Source organism: Echinops telfairi, unplaced genomic scaffold (assembly GCF_000313985.2).
Source record: "Echinops telfairi isolate 266 unplaced genomic scaffold, ASM31398v2 ScPeMD7_5;HRSCAF=22, whole genome shotgun sequence".
In the NCBI taxonomy this organism is placed as follows: Eukaryota; Metazoa; Chordata; class Mammalia; order Afrosoricida; family Tenrecidae; genus Echinops; species Echinops telfairi.
In genome coordinates this window covers 21,343,187-21,365,435 of record NW_022103901.1, presented here as the reverse complement: position 1 = coordinate 21,365,435, position 22,249 = coordinate 21,343,187, and the positions used below count along the sequence as shown (strand labels likewise).

The 22,249-nt window shown below is 42.9% G+C and overlaps 1 protein-coding gene across 1 annotated transcript; it reads right to left on the bottom strand.

Moving 5' to 3' along the window:
• Window positions 1-3,146: 3,146 nt before the first annotated feature.
• NDUFAB1 (NADH:ubiquinone oxidoreductase subunit AB1) lies at window positions 3,147-22,153 on the bottom strand. Its single transcript, XM_004705723.3, has 5 exons — window positions 21,969-22,153; window positions 10,523-10,645; window positions 7,731-7,818; window positions 3,998-4,097; window positions 3,147-3,322 (listed from the first exon to the last, which is right to left on the bottom strand). The coding sequence occupies exons 1-4, from the start codon at window positions 22,134-22,136 to the stop codon at window positions 4,006-4,008; spliced, it is 471 nt and encodes a 156-aa protein (XP_004705780.1). The 5' UTR covers window positions 22,137-22,153; the 3' UTR covers window positions 3,147-3,322; window positions 3,998-4,005.
• Between the last annotated feature and the right edge of the window lie 96 nt (window positions 22,154-22,249).

Below are 22,249 nucleotides of genomic sequence, written 5' to 3'. Positions count from 1 at the left end.
ACAACTCGAGTCAGTTTGGGGCCCAGTCCACTGTGTTGACTGAGATTCTACCACACTTGTAACCCCCAAAAGATTGTTTTTTCTCCAACAGTTCCAGTAAAGGTTCCAGATACAGCGGTCACTGGCTTACCTTCCCACCTTTGCGCTCCACAGTTGAGATAACCATTAGCCTTTAAGATTGTAGCCCCTTTGCTTGTGAGCCCGGGGCTTTCAGTGACTATCCTACCATATGTAGCCACATGCACAGGCCAATTAGTAGGATTTGAGCCTGCCATGTGCCAGGTTGATGCTATTTGGAAAATGCCTGCTCCCGGGCCCCAGAGGTGAAGAGTGGGTACTACCATAGGTGCTGTCCATGAGGGAGTCTGCCTTCAGTCTGATTGCCAGGCACCTTGCCAAGTGGTATTAATGACACCTCACGTTCCTTTTGTTACCCTGCTTTACACCACAGGGGAAATGGGCTCAAGGGGCTGTAAATGACCCAAATGATCAGTGTTACTGGCACTGATGAAGCATTGCGGTCTTCTGACTCCAGGCCTGGTGCTTGCTTGTTAGAAGTTGCCATCTAGGGTCCTCACAAAATGCCTCCTGTATCCAACATGTCCAAACTGATCCCTTTCAGAGCTGGCCCTATCCTCATTACCTTTTTTAGATGGCAACTCAAGTACCAATAACCCAAGTTGAGAAACTCAGGCTACATCTCCAACATCTGATCAAGTTTTGTCATTTTTATTCCCAGAATGTCTTCTAGTCCATCATCTTTATCTCAACCTCTAATTCTTCATTTTGCTCATGGGCTCTTCCAGTAAGTCACCAGGTTCACCCACTCTTGCAATCACCAGACATCAGTGTCTGATGCATCCAATCATGTCTTCTGCTCCCTATAGAAATCCTGTAGCAGCTCCCGCTGACCCATAGTTGACCAGATTATAAGGCCCTCATTTTTTTCTGGAGTTCCGACTACATGCAACCTCAGCCAACCCTAATTCATGCTTGAGCAAATGTCCAGATTGAAAAACTGATGTCTTACCCCCAGTTGTACATGAACCTGCTTATCATTGTTTCCTGCTATCTCCACATGGCTAACTCCTTTATAATACTGGAAATTCTGCTTGGGCTTCCCTGACCATTGAATCCTTTCCCAGTGTCAGCATCTTGGCTGCTGCTCAACTACTGTTTTCCCATACTTCTAAATATGTGAAACGATACCTTTTCCCTCTAATTACACAATACGCTACAACTTAGAAAATGCGGTTTAAAAAAGTCAGATTGTCATGAACAGTTTGATGGCAGGGCTGTGTCATTAGATAAAATTTGATCTCGATGTAACCAATCCCTTATTAACTAGATACGCAGTATTATGCCATCCATATACCTGTTACCTGTATCATGTTGAGTTTTTGCCCATCTATTTTTTAAAATGTCAGCGTAGTCAAAATAGCACAATGAACATGTACCAACCACCTATTGCCAGTTTTGCCCACATTGCTCTCTTTATTTTACTGATTCAGTTCCATTTCACTCTTAAAATATTTAGTATATTCCCCACGAACACTCCCTGACAGAGTAGAACTGTGAGTTCCCAAGACTTAACGGGAGCACAAAGCCCCATCTTTCTCCTGCCTCCGAACATTATGTAGTATTAACACCTGGGGGTAGCTACAGAGAGCCTGTAGATACCTGAAAAGATATAGCATTCTTTCTACCAACTTTTTCCTTTTTTTAAATCATTTTGTTAGGGGCTCATACAACTCATCACAATCCATACATACATCAATTGTGTAAAGCACATTTGTACATTTCCTTGCCCTCATCATTCTCAAATCTACCAACTTTTTGAAGACCCCTCACATGGCTAAGGAATTTCATGGTTCTATCATTTGTGTACAGTTCAGTTGTCCCCCAAATCTTTATTCTCTGTTCTTCTCGTGTCCTTTAATTCAGAACACTTAACTCTTCTTTTTCTTAGGAGGCTGACTTACTGAAAAAGCCCAGGCAGTATGAAAAGTCCCACCCTATGGGTCTGTTGATTTTTTAAACATCAGATTTAAGTTCCACCTTTTAACCCAGGATCTCTGAGGTGACCTTGTTCTCAGTGTATTATCCATCAGGAGCAGCAGAGGATGCTGATTAGCCAAATTACTAGTGATGTTGAGCTGGGCACTATGGCACTTGTAACTGTCTCCCTTACAAGACTGGCATGCTCCTCGGATTCACAGATAAGTCTGTTTGCACATCTATTTAGCACCCAGGCAGAGGGGCTTATGGTGGGTCCTTAGCTCAGAGTGAAGCTGTATATTTGCTGCTTGTGCGGCACAGCAAGAATACTGATGTGGCTCAGCTGGAGATGTATGAGAAGAATGGTGGAATGGCCTCAAAAGCCAACCTGTCAGGAAAGAAATTTCCAATGCCTACCACAGAAACAATTCTCAAAGGCTTTTGAGAGTACACATGAAAACTCTCCGTGTGCTTCCATTTACTCTGTCACCCAACTCACACACTTTATAGTAATGAATATGGCCAGTTCGCTGCAGTCTGCCAGAGAACATGCCAACAAGTTTTTTGCACCAAGTTGTTGCTATTATTTAGATACCAAATGACAAGACCAAGAACATTTCTATATGTGATTCATTACATTCCCCGCTCCCCACACCTCATTTTGGATCCTTTAGGAGTCAAAAGCTCCAGAACCATGTGAATGAAGCCATTTCACTGCAGGTGTGTGATTTAGATGTAGCACAGTAGTCACTTTAATGGCAGTAATGCTTACGGTGTTTCTTACATAGAAACAAGCACATGTGCACACCGCACCCACCCCTCACCCCCCATCAAATGCATCAATGTGTAGCTGCCCCCAGTTGAAAATTATCCAGATGAAGAATTTGGGAATATCAAGGGGATACCCCAGATTAGATAATGATACATTTCAATCTAAAGGATTGTATGGGCCTGCTCACTGTTGGATCTCTCAAACTCTGCTGAATAAATGCCACTGTGAAGAAAGGTGAGGGTGCTCTGTATGTTCTCGTTTGTCATTTTTTTATAACAATTAAAATCACATCACTGCATGATCAGATACATCTTTGAAAATATTAAGCAATGTCACTATAAAAGGCATTTAAAAAACATTATTGGACAACTGAAGATTGAGGGAAAAAGTTAGTTTTATAGATTTATTTTCAAAGGACAAAACGCTTAAGACAACTTAAATACAAGTCCAACAGAATTACTCTGTTAACTCCAGCAATGATGCTGATAGGCCGCCTTACTTCTAGACACTCGCCAGAGTCATCCAAGTCTTCTCACAGGGAAGAAAGGTGGTCTGGCAAAGACAAAATCGGTTCAGTCGATCTTTCTAGTGCATGGTTAACTGACTTTAAGCTATAGTCTCTGAGGTACCGTGTTTAGGATAACTGAAGCTATAGACCTGAATAAAGTATGCTAATGAAAAAGATTTTATTCTAAAACTACATAATAACCAATACTTATTGAGTGGCCTCAGCACTGTATTAGATGATTTACATACACTATTCAATCTTATGACCTCAGATATGTCCTTATGGAATGAAAATTGGTCAAGCAGTTGGCCAAGAACAACAGGCTTACCAAAGATAGCAGACATGGGCACAAAGCTCTGGTGCTATGACTCGAAAGTCCATCCTGTTACCCGTGAGCCCTATCATCCTGGTTTAGGAATTGGGCCACCTGACAGCAGGCGGGGTTTGCCGAGACAGCGGCTTGTTTCCAAGCTAATCCACGCAGCCTTTTGTGGCACCCAGTGTCTCAGAAGGAGGGCGGACAACCCAGGCCAGCCTGCCTGTTGTGTGAGAATGGTCCACTGGGGCAGCCCACTCGAGTGGCAGATCCAGGACCAGGCCTATATTTTATAACTTGGTGAAAACCTGTCAGGTATTTCTGGCTCTTTCTGAATCTTGTTTGTTAAAGAATTACACATTAATTCTATGAACACCACCACTCTATAAGTAAAATTACTTACCTGATACATTATTCATATATATCCTTCTTATCTGCAATGTAATCTACAATTTCTTGTGGGCACATTAACTTTTCCGCATCTATATCTGGAATTTCAAAACCTAAAAAAAGAAATTACAATGATGCGAGTATAGAACATGCAAATCCTTTAGAACTAAAACCAAGTGACATCCATTAGCACCCACAAGCATGTCACAAGTTTCCGGCAACCTTGGATGCCATTTAGAGTTTGAGCTATCTAAGTTCTCAAGAATATGTAGTGGGGAAGAGGGAAAAAAGAGGAACTGATACCAAGAGCTAAATAGAAAGTCAATGTCTAGAAAACAAAAACGGTGGCAACATATGTACAAATATGCTTGGTACAATTGATGTATGAATTGTTGTAAGCTATAAGAGCCCCAAATAAAATTATCTTTTAATTTAAAAAATAGTACAAGATGAGTATGTTTAAGATATAATTAATATACCATCACATACAAAGTAAACAGTTGAATCTTTAAAAGAATACAATTGGATGTTTTCCCTCCTAAACTGTGTATATTTGATTGCTGACAATATATACAGCAATATACCAATTCCAGTTTCTACATCTACATTTTAGTGGCCCCAGTTATAGCTTCAGCTTGTAAGCCAGTCCCACCTTTTACTGTCATATTCCACCCTCACCAACATAAACCCACGCCCCATAAAGTTCCTATCTAAGCTTTCAAGGTGTTATAAAAGAGCACTACTGCTTCAAGACAGACATAACAGTAAAAACTGGTTAAGCTGAAATACTATTTAGGGTGAATTTTTTGTTTGCCTCAGGGCAAGAGTTTCAGGGGTTCACCCTTTATGGTTCCAGAACACCTGGAGTCCATGAGAAATTAAAATTCTGGTTTACATTTCCCCCCTTTTCATCAGGACCCTTGTATGGAATCTTTGATCAAAATGTGCAGGAATGGTAGCCAGGCACCACCTGGTTCTGGTCTTCTGGTAAAGTAGGCAGTTGTTCAGAGACAATAAGCCATACACTAAGCCTTCACCTATTCCTGACTCCCTTCCCACCCCTTCCTCTGCTGCTCCAGGTAAACAGATACCAATTGTGCCTTGCATAGCCACTTGCACGTTTTTAAGACCCTAAGCACTACGGAGTGAACTAGGAAGCACCAAATACATCCTTAGGACAATTAACTGCAATGCCCCACCCCATGAAACAAGGACCCCCAATCTCCAAATCAAGAAATTCAATCCTATGAGGTGTTTAGCTGTTTATAAGTGGCCTTAGCAGGGTTGTTTTTTCCTTTTTTTTTTTTTTTTTTTGGGGGGGGGCGCGCATTGTAAATCTATCACACAGCTTTTTACAGGTATACAACTTATTAATAGCAATTGCAACCTAACCTTAATGCAGTTTTCCCACCACCAATTATACAATGATAGTTTGGTTGTCAAGTAGCGCCAAGCTTAAACTTTCTACTACTCAAACAGTAAAGTTCAAAACAAAATCTGCTCAGTGTTCATACCTCTGCTCGATAGTTGAACTGAAAATGTGACTGGAAAAAACCCTATATATAGTAGAGAGTGAGTCCCGCAGAGGGAGTGTCACGCCATGGACACAAAGGGGAGGCGCTTCCTTCAAGCACCATTCTCGCTCAGACAATATAGAGTGCTTGTGTCAGTGTATTAAAACATCCATCACTGGGCTTTCTTGCCCCTTATTTGCATAAAATATCGTAGACATGGCTCCAAAGAAAAAAATAACACCATCAGTAAAGCTAACAGGAAAACTGAGATCTATGACAGCACTCAAGAAAGAAATCATTGCAAAATCTGAGTCAGGTTGCCACTTGTCTGATTTGGCACCCGAAAACAACACAGCTAAGTCAACATTATCAACATTTTCAGGAACTGCAACATAATAATGATTAAAATGCCTATTGAAAAGTGTGAACAGAAACAACTTAATGGCGATAGTGTATCCAAGACGGATCTATCTGCAAGGGGGCTAGACACATCCATAGTTCATTCATAAGTATAGTTTTGGGTTTTAGAACCAATTATTTGGTTTTTCCATATATCTTATGGGAAAAATATGTTCAGTTCTCAAACTTTTTGGTGTTCGAACACGAATTTGGAATGAATAGAGTTTGACAACCAAGGTATCACTATAAGTTTCCCCTTCTGCTCCCTCACCCCACATAACCAGTAACACAGTGGGTCTCTGAAATTTGCCCCCTCGCATCATTTTACAAATGAAAAATTAAGTCATATTCTTTGTCTTTTTGAGACTGAATGATTTCCCTCAGCATAATCCCTTCTCAACTGTGGCCATGTACCATGGCTGCCTCTTTCCTATAGGTATCACATGTTGTTTATCCACTCGTTTGTTGATGGCATTTAGAGGGTTTGTACCCTGGGCTATTGTGAATAATGCAGTCATCAACAGTGGCATCCTAATTCTTTTGTCTCTACTTTCAAATCTTGGGTATGTACCTAAGAGTAAACCTGAGCCATATGGCAGAGTTCCACTTTCAGGTTTTTGAAGAACTGCAGCATTTTTTCCACATCGGCTATACCTTTTTGCTTTCCCATCAGCAATGGATAAGGGTTCCCATTTCACCCCATAATTTGATGGTTTGTAGTATACTTAAAAGGTTATTGTCCTAATTCCAGAGCATTTTCACCATACCCCAAAGAAACCAGTAGCCATCAGCAGTCAGTCAATCCCTGTCAGCTCTTTCTATCTCCTGGCAGCCACTATCTACTTTCTGCCTCTACAGAGTTGCCTATTCTAGCCATTTCATATAAAGGGAAACACAATGCATCAACAACATATTTCCAAGGTTCACCCATGTGTGGCAAATATCCTACTTCATTCCTTTTCATGAATAGTTGGTATATACGTGTATACATTTTTAATTGTGAAAATATAAACATTTGTCAATTGAACAATTTCTACATGTATACTCCAGTCATGGCGATTACATATCTGTGGCAACCAGTCGTACTTTCCTTGTCCAAATGGTCTACCAGGAATAGTTAGGTTCTGAGAGGTAATATTCATCAAGTGTGCCTACTCTGGCCTAACCACTGCCCTATCTCTTTGCACACGTTTTCCCTTTAGTTCTCATAGCAATCCCAATCGTATGGGGCTCACAACTTATCTCATTTTACAATTGATGAAATAGGCTTTGAGAGATGAAGTTACTTGCCCAGGCTCCGATTCCAGACTCTGAGCTCTTTTAACAACTAGGTAAGCTGTACTATCCTTGTAAGCAACCTAATCCTGTGAGAAATTTTAACTGAGTCCTGTTCTGTAGAATGCTTCACAAGTTTCCTGCCTTAGTATTTCAACAGCTCACCCAAGGGGAGCCTTATCAATGTCTCATTTACAACACACACAAGCCACTGCAGGAGACCAGGGCCAGAAACCCTTCAGGGCACAGCTACATAACTACACAGGCCTAGCTCGTGCAGTTTCTGAGCTCCACCTCGGACGTCCATCTGAAGGGTCTAAGTACCATGCTCCTCCAGGCCCTTTCTTCTCATGCAACCCTGTGCTCTCACATGGGGTCCTCTGGGAACCCTGCACTGCTACTTTCTGAATGAATAAATAAATTAATGTATTGTTCCTGATCTTTGTTTTCACCTGCGAGTGGGATGACTATTAACTATTAAATGTTTCTATTAACATCTGATTCAAATTCATCAACATTCAGTACATGCAAAACCAAGACTAAGCCTGTTTATGTTACCAAATTCGTCCTCCATGGCCATGATAATCTCCACTTGGTCCAAACTGTCTAAGCCCAGGTCTTTCATAAAATGGGAATTTACTGAAAGCTGCAAGAAAGGAACATCAAATAAAAAATGTTTTACGTATTTTTAGAAGAAATTTAAAAGTGAAGTACAGTACTTGCTTCATAAGTTAACAAATAGCATGATAATAACACAACTTCACAATCATATAAAACCCTTTTACCCAGAACATAAAAATCTTATCAGTGTGAATCAGTGCAGAATGGAGACCCAAAGCCCATCTGCAGGCAACTGGACATCCCCTTACAGAAGGGTCATAAGAAAGAGACGAGCCAGTCAGGGTGCAGTGTAGCACCGATGAAACATACAACTTTCCTCTAGTTCTTTAATTCTTCCTCCCTCGCCCCCACTATCATGACCCCAATTCCACCTTACAAATCTGGCTAGACCAAAGTAGATACACCAGTACTGATAAGAACTGGAAACACAGGGAATCCAGGACAGATAAACCCCTCAGGCCCAGGATGGTAAGGAGAAGGTGGGGGAAGAAAGGGGGAACTGATCACAATTACCTACATACAAGCCCCCTCCCAGAGGGATGGACAACAGAAAAGTGGGTGAAGGGAGACATAGGTCAGTGTAAGACATGAAAAAATAATTTATAATTTATCAAGGGTTCGTGAGGGAGGGATGGAGGTTGGGGGAAAGGGTTAAAAATGAGGAGCTGATACCAAGGGCTCAAGTAGAAAGAAAATGTTTTGAAAATGATGATGGCAACAAATGTACAAATGTGCTTGACACAATGGATGGATGTATAGATTGTGATAAGAGTTGTACAAGCCTCCAATAAAATTATTAAAATAAGAAAAAAAAACTTTAATATATACAGAAGACCTCTTTTATATAGAGGACCTATTAAGCAATAGCTACTTAATCATGGAGCTTCATGTGATTGACATATTAACTCAACCTGGTTTTGAATCAGAAAATAAACACAAAGCTAGCAACAGATTTTACATCTTTTTGATAATTGCTCTTAATGACAGCTGAAGGAGTTCTTTTCTTGTCACCTTGTTGGCAAAAGAAGATTCCTTCAAAGAGGAAGATTACCTCAAGAACAGCAGAATGTTGGCAAAGTGTCGGTAGCTACAGATTGGTTGATTTAACCACCTGGCTTTTGATTTGTCCCTCAAGATCACCAGGAACAATTTTGCAAAACCCCTATCAAAAAGCCAATTATACATCCACAGAGCAAATTCAATTCTGAACGGAGAAATTTTTTACTATGAGAAAAATTCCAAAAGGGGCTTAAAAAAAGAGAAGTACTAACAATGTTCATAACACTACCAAATCCAAACCCATTGCCATGGAGTTACTACAACTCACAGCGACACTGCGGAACAAAGCAGTCTTGCCCATAGGGTTTTCAAGGCAGATTTTTATTGGAAGTAAACGGCCACATCTTTCAAATCCTGCAGAGTGTCTACTGGGCCCAAATCATCAACCTCTGACGAGCAACGAGCATGTCAAACTACACTCACAGGGCTCCTTAATATACTACTACTAAGGGTTGTTTTTTTTATTTAATTGTCCAGGATTTCATTTAACTTGGATCCACCATCAAAACCCATGAAAGTAGCAGTCAAGAAATGAAGCAACATATTAGTTACGTTTGGGCAAATCTGTTGCAAAAGACTTGAGTATGTTAAAAGGCAAAGGTGTCATATCTTCTAAAACAATTACTATGCTCCCATACCAAACTAATAGCTATTATTAAAACTTAACAATCCTGTTCCTTCTACAACTGATTTATTTTAGAATAAAACTCTTTATAAAGCCAAATCCACATGTTCACAATAAAAATGGTATTATAATTGTGGTGTGAGGAATAAACTGTATACTTTTTTTTTTTTAAAGACAAACGTCATTTGTGCATTTGAATTATGGTATCGGTTCAAAACAAAACAAAACCAAAAAAGACCCTGAAACTACCATGGACTGCCAGAATAACCAACCAATCTGTCTGGAAAGAAGTACAGCCAAAATGCTCCTTAAAAGAGAGGGTGGTGAGCCTGCCGTATATACGCTGGGACATGTGATCAGGAGGAATCAGTCGTTGGTGAAGGCCGCCATGATGAATTAGAGGGTCAGTGACAAAGAGGAAAAAATGAGCTAATACGAAGGGCTCAAGTAGAAAGCAAGTGCTTTGAGAACGATGAGGGAAACAAATGTACAAATGTGCTTGACATACAATGGATGGATGGATGGATTGTGGTAAGAGTTGCATGAAGCCCCAGTAAAATGATTTTAAAAAGAAAGGAAAAGAGGAAGACCTTCAGAGATGGAGTGACACAAGTGGCCACAACAATGGGTCAAACATCAACAGAGTTGAGGATGGCACAGGGCCAGGCAGTGTTTCACACAGGGTTTCTGTCACAACCGAGTCAATGCATGAAACAGCAATGTGTTTTTAGAAAGGTGGAAGATGTTTATGTCTATCACATTAATTCATATGCATACGCACAGCAACCCAATAGGATAGGGTAGAACTGGCCTTGAGTGGCAGAGACTGTTAACTCTATAGGAGTAAAAAGCCTCATTTTCCTCCAGAAGAGCACCGGGTGGTTCTGAACTGTTGACCTTGTGGTTAGCAGCCTAACATGTAGCCTATGCCACCTGTGTGCCTTATAGAGTGTGAGTGAGTGTGTGTGTGACCGACCCTTTGAATTTTACACACCAGTTTAGTAAATACTCATTCTTTAAATAAAATTAAACCACTACCAATTACCTTTTCTGGGTCAATCTTATCATAGAGTTTCAAGACGTAAAGAACACGGTCCTTGATTCCTTCTAACGTCAATGGTGGTGCATCACTATACCGGCGACAGAGCTGTGTAACTCTACCAGGAGCCTAAAGCAAGGGAAAGAAGGAAATGGTGTCCTTTAATATAGAACGCATATACCTATACAGTTTTCACCAAGTTTCTGGGCTTACTCAATTCTCACTGTGGCCACTAGGACACACTGATCTAGTCTCAGGAAGTTTCAGTAGTTCAGCCACATAATAATGGGCTCCTGACTCAGGCCCAGGACCTGCCTCCTCTGTTCAGTCCTACTGCTACCCAAGTCATCTAAGGTCTGCAGAAGGGCCTGTCTTCTCATGGCATCACCAGCGCCCCATTGCCCCCACCACCAATAGAAACTGCCACAGTCACGCCAGGGTGAGGTGAGAGGGAATCCTCACTGAGGCTTACACTCAGTGGTGCCAGCACACCAACCCAAAGAACAGGATCGGGGAGCCCAACAGTCATTACAATCCAGCCCCATCCCTTTCCCGCAGGCTTGAGCCTTTTGTCATGACAGAACATCTCTGATAGCAACCGGCTTGGCCCAGTTCATTCACAGCTATGGAAAGATGGCTTAATGCAGGAAGGCACCCTGAGGAACATGAGAAAACAAGCAGATGCTCACCATGGAACTCCCTAGTCTAAATTGGCTTACCTTCTAAAGTCAGATTTAAGCCCACAGTTTGGGTTTCTTAAGAGAATCTGCCATCGAAAGGGGCTTTGTTAAGTGAGGTTCAGGTCTTCAAGACTCACACAGGTCTGTGAACCAAATTAACCAAACTAACATTAAGGTTTCTGCACAGGTTTATTCCAAACCAAATATGTTTAAACATGCCCCTGCAATTCAGTAAATGGCTGCAGACAAGTTCTCTCAGTAAAGTACTTGTTAGTCTCAGGGTGTTTTCAGGGGAAAAAATAAAGATACTTTTTGTGCTCTGGAAGAAAACAATCTTGAGATCAGGGCAACTATCAAATGACTTACAGAGCACAAGTGAACATCTTCACAAATCATTGAAGCTTTGCAACAAATTTATAGGAGAATGCCGCTCCATCTTTTTACATGGATTAAGTATTTTAAGGAAAGTTGTCAAGACCTCAAAAATTAAGTCCAGGAAAGATTATATAAACCTTGAAGAATGAAGAAACTGTGGCTGATGTCCTGAAACTCATGGAAGTCCTTTATAATCACCAGTGGTGTGCTAGGTGCTAAAGGTGGCGTTTTACATGGCTTGGCATTGTCAATTTTAAGCAAACATCTTGGCTTTAGTGAGCTTTCGACTCAATGGGTGTCAAAAGCTATTGCATGAATATCAGTTTAGCTCAAAGAGCCAATCTTTCCATTAGTTTTTTTTTACCCCCTCCATTAGTCTTTTAAGATAGAAGATAATGAAGACCATTTTGTGGAATGAATGGTAACCAAGTATGAGTCTTGGATTTACCAATATGATCCAGAGAACGGAGCCCAATCAAAACAGTGGCTTCCTGGGGCAGGAAATTCAAGACAGAGGTCAGATCAGAAGTTCCTGGTGATTTCTTTTGTGGGTCATCTTGATAGGTTTTCTTGAAAGATAAGGACAAGCATGGGAGATTGGGAAGAAACTTTTAAAAAAATGAAAAATGGAGACTCAGTGTTGGGATTGGCCCGGATTGACCCCTTGATACGGATGCAAAAACACTAAAGGCGTGCTACAGAGCAACGGAAAGAGCGGAGCAGGGAGCTCCCAAGGGAGTACAAAGGATAGACTCTGGGGCCAGAGCGTGGCACCCCATCAGACTTGACCAGAGGACACGCCTAGAGTTCAAAAATCAGACCTTGATCTGTTTACAGGTTTTTCTTTCTTTAAAAAATTTTTTCTTTTTTAATTAATTTATTCTTTTATGGATCATTGGTTTTTTGTTGTTGTTATCGCTGTGTTCTCATTTGTCGCCTTGTCTTGCTATGCCTTGTTTTTTGGTGCACATTATTATCTCTACAGATCTATCTAGATAAGATAGGCTAGATGAACAGTCTGGAGGAGAAAACAACGGGACTGATGGTTCCAGGGGGACATGGGAGAGGGGGAGGTGGGGGTAAGGAAGTAGTAATGATCAACCCAGGGGCAGGGGAGCAATAAGTGATCCAAAATTAGTGGCGAGAAGGGTGTGAGAAGCCTGGTAAGGATTCAGCAAGGGCAATGAGAAATTACTGAAACCCAAATAAAGGCTGAGTATGATAGTGGGACAAGAGGAAAGTAAAAGGAAACTGAGGAAAGAACTAGGTGAAAAAGGGTATTTATAGAGGTCTAAATACAGACATGTACATACGTAAATATACTTAAATAGGATGGTGGGGAAATAGATCTACGTGCATATATTTATAGGTTTAGTATTAAGGCAGCAGATGGACATTGGACCTCCACTCAAGTACTTACTCAGTGCAAGAACATGTTGTTCTATTAAATTGGCATTCCATGATGCACACCTTCCCTACACAATCACTGAAGACAAATGTGTGCAAAAGCAAATGTGGTGAAGAAAGCTGATGGAGCCTGGCTATCAAAAGATATAGTGTCTGGGGTCTTAAAAGGCTTGCAGATAAACAAGCAGCCATCTAACTCAGAAGCATCAAAGCGCACATGGAAGAAGCACACCAGCTGTGTGACCACGAGGTGTAGAAGGGCCCAGGTATCAGACATCAAAGAACAAAAAATCTTATCAGTGGGTTCCCACCTTCCTGATATGATCACTGAAGAAAAATGTGTGCATAAGCAAATGTAGAGAAGAAAGCTGATGGTACCTGGCTATCAAAAGATATAGTGTCTGGGGTATTAAAGGCTTGAAGATAAACAAGTGGCCATCTAGCTCAGAAGCAACAAAGCCCACATGGAAGCACACCAGCCTGTGTGACCATCAGGTGTCGAAGGGATCAGGTATCGGCATTGAACAAAAAATCATATCATTGTAAATGAGGGTGAGTGCTGCCCATCTGTAGGCAACTGGACACCCCTTTACTGAAGGGTCGCAAGGAGATGAGCCAGTCAGGTGGCAGGGCAGCAACGATGAAACATATAACTTTCCTCTAGTTCTTAAATGCTTCTGATCCCAATTCTACCTTACAAATCTGGCTGGACCAGAGAATGTACACTGGTACAGATAGCAACTGGAAACACAGGGAATCCAGGACAGATGACCCCTTCAGGACCAGTGGTGAGAGTAGCGATACTGGGAGGGTGGGGTGGAAAGGGGGAACCGATTACAAGGATCTACATATAACCTCCCCTCCCTGGGGGGTGGACAACAGAAAAGTGAGTGAAGGGAGATGTCGAACAGTGTAAAATATGACAAAATAATAATTTATGAATTATGAAGGGTTCATGACAAGGAGGGAGCAGGGAGAGAGGAGGAAAAATGAGGAGCTGAAATTAAGGGCTCAAGTAGAAAGCAAAGGTTTTGAGAATGATGATGGCTACAGATGTACAAATGTGCTTGACACAATGGATGTGTGTATGGATTGTGATATGAATTGTATGGGCCCCCAATAAAATGAGTTAAAAAGGGTGTGTGTGTGTGAAAAATGGCAGTGGTGAAAAAAGGTCAGGAAAGTTGTGCCAAGGAATTTTTTCCCATCATAACAATGCACCCACTCATTCTCCGAAGGCAGCAAAAGCTGTCTTCTGAGAACTTGCTTGAGCAACCTGGGTCCCTCCACCCTCCAGCCTTGACCCTTCAGACTCAGTCCTTCAAGGATTCACAAACTGCTGTTCTGCATGCACAGGACTCTTCAGGGCAGGGTTGCTGTGGTTAGGCACAGTCAAGCAGGTTCAGAATGAGAGAGCCCCTGGGTACAGCAGGGCGAAACACTGCGTGCTCCTGTGCTATCCTCACAGCTGTTAGCCCACTGTTACAGTGCCTGTGTCAATCCAGGGAAGGGTTAGAGACAGAAATACAGCCTCCGAAGTTTAGAGATCAAGATGGAAGACCAGCTGAGAAATAACAGCTTAATATTGTCATAATTTGGGTTTAATAAAAGTTTCTACAGCTCATTCCAACTCACAGCAATACTGTAGCGCCACGCAGAATTGCCCTCATGGGTTTCCAAGGCTAAAACTCTTTTTTTTTAAATCATTTTATTGGGGGCTCGTACAGCTCTTACCACAATCGATGCCTATACCCATTTTGTCAAGCACTTCCATCTGCACATATGCTGTCATCTTTTTCAAAACATTTTTCTACTTAAGCCCCTGATATCAACTCCTCATTTATCCCCCTCCCTTCCCCATGCCCCTTGATAATTTATCATTTTTTCTTCATGTCTTACACCAACTGCTGTCTCATCTTACCCACTTTTCTGCTGTTCGTCTCCCTGGCATGGGGACCATACATTAATCACTGTGGTCACATCCCCCTTACTCCCCCACCCCACCCCACCCCCTTACTCTAGTATTGCTGCTCCCCTTATTGGTCCTGGGGGATTTATCTGTTCTGGAGTCCCTGTGTTGTGGACTCTTATCTGTACTATATACATGTTCTGGTCTAGCCAGATTTGTAAGATAGAATTGGATTCATGGTAGTGGCGGGGGTGGGAAGGAAGCATTAAAGAACCAGAGCAAGTTTGTGTTTCATCAATGCTATACCCTGACTGGTTAGCTAACTCTTTATGGGAGTAAAAAGTCTTGTCTTTCTTCCAGTAGAGCAGCTGGTTTTGAACTGCTGACCTAGAGCAGCCCAATGTGTAACCACTATGCCAAAACCTATATATGAAGAATGCTCACCTTGCATAAAAAGCTGATACTGTAATCAGATTTCATCAGAAAGGTAATTAATTAGATGAATTTTGTGAATTCTCAACGGTATTTTATGGTACTTTCCTGAGCTTTTGAGGCTACCAGGACCTGTTCTTTTTTTTTTTTTAATCTACATTCATGGCCTTCCTTTCCTTTCCTAGAGCATGGGCCAAGGAGATGTTGGAGAGAGGCCTATCACAAGACCTACTTATCAACACTGGCTAGAAGAGGCTTCCAAATCATCAATAAAACGAAGCAGCAGAAATCAGCTAATAGTGACAATGAGAGAAAAAAATGTTGTGGTAGAAAGATCTAAGAGACAATGGACCGGAAAGAGGGGGAAAGAAAAGGAAGGCCCAAGTCTATACAGAGCCCGAGCGAGGGACAAGGAAAGGAAGGGATTGGTGAGGTGGTGGTCAAACACAGCTACCAAGTGGTCTAGCAGGTGTCAGCATCATCTCCAGTAAGACTTCCAGGTGCCTACATGGGCTTGGTGGGTAGCATGTGATTTAAGTTAAAGAAGGTTCCACCTGAAGCCCACATGCAGCTGCAGGGGGGCAGCTCGAGCGCAGTGAGCTGTAGTAGTAAGAGCTCCGATCCTGGAACCAGACTGCTGCCTGTATTTGTATCTGGCTATCATCTACCCAGCTGTTTGGTCTTGGGTGGGTTATGCACCTTTCTGTGCTTGTCTCCTTTACCTAAAAAATGAGGATGCCAACAGGCCCAGCTTCCTATGGTGTGGTTAGGGAGTGAAGAGGTGATAAACATAAAGGGCCTAGGGCACTGCCCGGCACATACATAGTAAATGCTATATGTGGTTACATGAGTCAGAATTGACTTGATGGCAGTAACGTTAGTAGGGTCACAAAGAACCCTGGTGGTGCTACAGGTTCCACACTGAGCTGTTGATCACAAAGCCAGTGGTTCAAAGCTAACAGTAGCTCCACGGAGGAGACAGAAAGCTTTTTGCTCTTATACAAATTTACAATCTCAAAATCTTATGTAAGGTCACTACCCTGTTTCCCCGAAAGTAAGACATCCCCCGAAAATAAGACCTTAGTTTTGCCTCTCGCTGAAATATAAGGCATCCCCCTGAAAATAAGACCTCCTTGAAAATAAGTCCCCCCCAAAGCTGCCATAACTTTGGACTCTGGACGGTAGCAGCAGTGCAGCCAGAGCAGATAGGAAGTGCGAGGTCTCTTTTAATAAAACAATAAACAATAAATGTGTACCGTATTCGTCTGCATGGAAAAATAAGACATCCCCTGAAAATAAGACCTAGCACATCTTTGGGACCAAAAATTAATATAAGACACTGTCTTATTTTTGTGGAAACAGGGTAGGAGTCAGAATTGACTTGAAGGCAGTGGGTTATAAAGGAGTTATCAAAGGAGCCCTGGTAGCATAGTGATTGAGCACTCAACTGCTAACCAAAAGGTCAACAGTTTGAATCCACCAGCCACCCTGTGGGTGAGAAGATGCAGCAGTTTGCTTATGCACAGATTTGCTGCCTTGATAACCCGAAAGGGCAGTTCTGCCCTGTCCTATCACATCACCATGAGTTGGAATCCACTTGATGGCAGTGGGAACTCAAATCACTGCTCAGGAGTCGATTCTGATTCATGGCGACTCTAGAGGGAGGAACTGTCCCGGCATGTTTCCAAGACTAGAACTCATTACAGGAGTAGAAACCCTCTTCTTTCTCCCGAGGTGGTTTCAAACTGCTGATCTTGTAGTTCATTAGCACCATGCATGCCACCAGAGGGTCATAAAAACAAGGCATTTTGTCCTTCTGCTACACGAGGTCGCCATGAGTTGGAGCCCCCCCCCACACACACACACTGAATCATGAGGACGCATGCCAGTTTGCCAGCTGGCTGGAAAGCAGCCCCAAGTACTTGTCCTGGTCCTTTCCTTGGGTGATGCCCTCCGCTTCTGGGCTCTTAGTTTTCCCATCTGTTTGGGGCAATACAGCTCATCTGTTTGGGAAGGAACTCCTCACCTGTCTCCAAAATTCCTGCCTGCAGAACTTTGTTCCCTCTTCTCTGCCCACACTACTAGCACCTCCCAACCAACCCCGACACTCCCCATTCTCTCCCATCCCCACTCACCTAAATCCCTCAGCCTGGCTCATTGGGAGAATTCTCATTTACTTCTACAACAAACAGGTGCTGAATATTCCTTATCTGTGGTCTACAGGAGAACATTCCCCTTCCTCAATGACATATAGCCAGCACCATCACACTTGTCTTCCTGCCTCAACCACGCTCTCCCTTCCAAAAACACCCCAGGGTCAACCACAGGGAAGACAAGGGCCAGACTCGTTCTACTGTCTTAAATATCAGGCTCCCTAGAAGGTTAGTTAGGCCGCCTCTTGTTGCTTTTACAGTGTATTTGTTTTCACATGTTTCAATGTCTTACCTGTATTTATTAAAATGGTGACTACCTGCAAGCTTTACCTCTGTGTCAAGCATTACCTTTCTACCAGAAAACAGTGTGGGGCCACATCTGACCTCCTCTGGCTTCCCTCCTGCCACAAAGCAGACGTCAGACATGCTTCCAGCCTCTATCCTTTACCTGTTCTGACACCAGCATAGCACTCTACTCTGCCGGGCTGGGTAGTTATTTGTAACGGCCACACAGAACTCACAGGTTATACTCACGATTAAGGGAAGTTTATTATGGAAGTCAATGGGTCATTACACGCCAAGATCAGAAAACACTAATGACAGTCACTGGTTCAAAACACCACCTCTCCTCAGTCAGCAACTAAGTTCTCTCTGGTCCTCAGCATCTCAGCAACATGGTACTTTGGCCTCTGCTTCTGTAGGCCAGGCGACCAGCCTCCTGCACTGCCTGCCTCAGTCTCATATTCTGTGCTGTGCTTCTCTTTTGTCTCATGGTCTACTTGTCTCAGCCTCTGGTCTCGGCCACTTCAGACAGAGATCTTGAATTTGTCACACTGAGGACTCCTCTTCTGATGGTCCTGGGATTTCTCTCTCTCCCTGCTGACAGCTCATCCTTACAGCCAGGGAAGAGGCAATGAAAACCGACACATCCCCTCTATTTGCCTAGTCCCACCCAATCATTCGTTGGGAGTTACAGAGACATGGATAGAAGAGCCATATTAAGAGATTTCACTCCTCCAATTGCTGGACATACAAACATGAGTGAGATATGGCCTCTACCTAAGAGCTGTTTACATGTATAAAGGAAAAAAATCGACCCAAACAGATTTTAACCTTAATAAAATATAGCAAGACACCACCACCAAGGTGTTTTTTGGCTGCTTCAATAACCAGTTGTAGTCCAATCTTTGTGAAGAAGGGAAGGGGAGATACGAGGCCAAGCACGGGGCCAGATTATTTAAGGGGCAGGAAAGGCAGGCCAGCAAAAGGAGAGGTGGCATAAGAGCGGAGTGTGTGGGGGTCGACACAGTTGTTCATGAGGGATCTCAGCCGGTTCCACTCCTACAGACATCTGTCTGGCTCCAATACAAAGAATTGCCAAGCTTTTCCTGTACAAGTGGTTTACCTTCATCTGAGAACCGTGCCGCACAGAGCTATTTGGAACTTTTCTTTGTGCTTCTGGCTGCTAGCAAATTTGAATTATGGCTCGCCTAGACCTAGTAAAAGGTAACTTGGTGGCATAGTGGATTGTGTGTTAGGTGGCTAACCCTAAGGTCAGCAGTTCAAAACCACCAGCTGCTCCTCAGGAGAAGGATGAGGCTTTCTAGTCTCAGAAACCCACAGAGGCAGTTCTACCTTTCCCTACAGGTTACTATGAGTTAGATTTGATTTGATGGCAGTTGAGTTGGATTTTCAGTTGTTGTTTGTTTAGACCAAGTAGAAGACTTTCAGGGTCCATTTCAGGTCATATGCCTGTTTTTCATTTTTCTTACTGTCTTCTAATTTATATGACCTTGTATTTTTGTATGGAAGAATGATACCTTAGGTTTCATGGGGTATACATAAATGAATAAGTAGTTGCACAGATGGATTTGAGAAGAAAATCCTGCAGCCTTAGGGGAGGGGCATGACAAGCCCTAGTCCAGATGAAGGCTAATGATGGCTTATTTGGGGGGACTGCCACCAGACACTCACAGGGGAAGGGGCGGTTAGAAGACATTGTGTGCAACGAGAACTCAGGAGCACAATGATATTATGTGTTAGAAATGGGGTAGGCCCAAAGCTAAGAAAATCATGGGAGAACAGTGTCACAACAGGTCCCACACATAGCACCAGCCAAGACTATGGCAAATTTCACACAAGGGCTACAGAGTCCAACGAAGACACGAATAAAGGTCTTTCACATTCATGTCAGTATAGAAACGAGCCTCAGGTCCGACACATAGCTGTCCCTCGGGATCTTTTGACTAAGTATTTATTCTCCACCTCAATCCACAAGGATGTTAAGTGAGGTGGCTATGGGAACACTTAGTCAAACCCGCTTCATAAATGTAAGTAACAGTTTTTCTGCTTTACGAAGCAGACGTAATGGAGCATATTCAAGTCAACCCAAAGCGTAGTTTGCTACTCAACAAGCGTAGTTTCAGGACAACAGGGCTCTTCAAACCTGGTAGAAATCAACCCTTTCACACCCCTTCCCAGGCCTACTGAATCCGAGTCTGCATTTCAACCCAAATGATCTGTATGCACAGAGAAGTTCGTCCCCCCACCTCACGGGGACAACAACAGAAACCATGGGAGAAGGGCAACAGCGGTTGGTGTAAGATATGAAAATAACTATTTATAATTTATCAAGGGGTCAGGAGGATGAGGGAGGGGGAAAAAAGGAGCTGGTGCCAAAGGCTCAATAAAAAGTAAATGTCTAGAAAGTTATAATGACAACACATGTACAAATATGCTTGATACAAATGATATATGGATTGTTGTAAGAGCTGTTAAGAGCCCCCAATAAGAGAAAGGATGTACAAATGCGCTTTACACAATTGATGTGTGTATGGATTGGGATAACAGTTGTATGAGCCCCTAATAAAATGTTAAAAAAATAAAAAATAAAAAAATAAATAAAAGGGGGAAAAAAGAAAATATGTTTAGGGGATTTAAGGATTTCAATTTTACAAATGCATATTATATTATATATAATTATAACTGAATTATAGTCATATCAATATTTATACAGTATAACATTTATATAAGATCGCTATATAAATAGATTGTATATAAACTGTGTAAAATAAACTATAAACTATACATAAACATTTATAATTTTAAAAAAAAGAGCCCCCAATAAAATGATCTTTTAATTAAAAAAAAAACTTTGAAAATCACTGCTTTAAGAATCGGAACAGCCACTTTGCTTTTCAGCCCCAATGTTGAAATAAATAACAAGCAGGAACAAAACATTCAGCGACCCTACCTACTACCCAGTCAGCCTTTCTTTAGCTTTAAGGTGAAGGTTAACTTTTTGATTCAGCCAACAGCACAATACTCTGAACTAATCCGTCACACCAGTTGGGAAGCTCAACACTGGCTGCACACAAGCACTTGAGGATTTTTAAAACTAGATGACCAGGCCTCAGCTCGAGTGATACTGATTGAATTGGTTTAGACACTTTTATTTAAAAAATTCGAACATTTAGTCAAACTTGAAACCACTGTGCTGCCTTAAGTCCATGAGTTTGAAACCGTTTCTCATCTTCACCTTGGGAGATGCTATCCTATTCATTCTCTATCTTAGCTGCACTTCAGAATCACGTGGGAAACTCCAAAAAATAAAACCCATGCCAGGTACACACCTCAGAAGCCAGAATCAGAATTGGAGATGGGGATACAGGGATTTAAAGTTACCCAGGTGATTTGAATAAGCGCTAAGATTGACAATCACTGCCTTACTCAATTTTCACCGCTCACAACAGTGTTAACTAAAATAAAATTATCGCGCCCCCCCCCCAAATAAACCAAACTCACTACCACTGAGTCGACTTTGACTTAAAACAGTCCTACAGAACAGAGTAGAACTGCTCATGGGTTTCCCTTTCTTGACGGGAGGAGAAAGCCTCGCTATTACTTCTCACCCTAAACGTCCATTAGTTCCGGAATTAAGCAAAAGATGTCACTGGAGAAATTTAAGACAGAGACCTGGGGAGACCACTACTCCGGAGACGGCTGTGGCCGCCTATAAGCCTTGCCTAGAACGTTTACATCGTTATCACACTAGATAACGGGGGCTAATACAGCGAGTTTCTCCAGCACAGCACAGCACTTATCTTACCTAAACCTCATTGCGCTTCCATAAAGTCGACCAGTGACACAGACTGAGGCTCCAGAGAGACCCGTACAGTTTCAGTAAATGACGGCCAGCATTCGCGAGTCTGATTCGAGAGATTTGAGTTTTTGCTCGTAACTACTAGATAACCTAACTTTAAAGCACAGCAGGGTCGGGAAGCGAGCCAAAATGTCCCCGGGGTCAAGTCGCAGGCGACCGACGGTCTCGCTGCCCGGCCTGGGACTCCTCAGCCCTCCTGTGCAGACCAGGCTAGGCCCAGCTCGTCGCCCCAAAGCCTGACTGGCTCCGGTCCCACATCAGCCTTCTCCGCCTCATCCCCGGGCATGCCCGATCCCTGACCCCGCCGGAGCCAGCAAAGTCACCGCGAGTTCACCTGCACGAGCACTGAGACCGACTGCGGAGCCCTGGGACTCGTCCGGATCCCTGAAGGGAACAGAGCAGTGCTGAGTGGCCGGGCCACGGCCAGAGCGGTGGCCCGAGGCAGCGGTGCGAAGGCCGCGGGGAGGCGGCGGACACAGGTGGAAAGGACACGAGCCGCCATGGCTACACCAACCCAGGATGCACTGCGCCGCAGCCTCAGGGCCTGTGGTTTCCCCGCTCTTCCGGCGCAGGCAACACACAGTGGTGCTGTGGGGCGCTGGCGGCCCCTGGCGG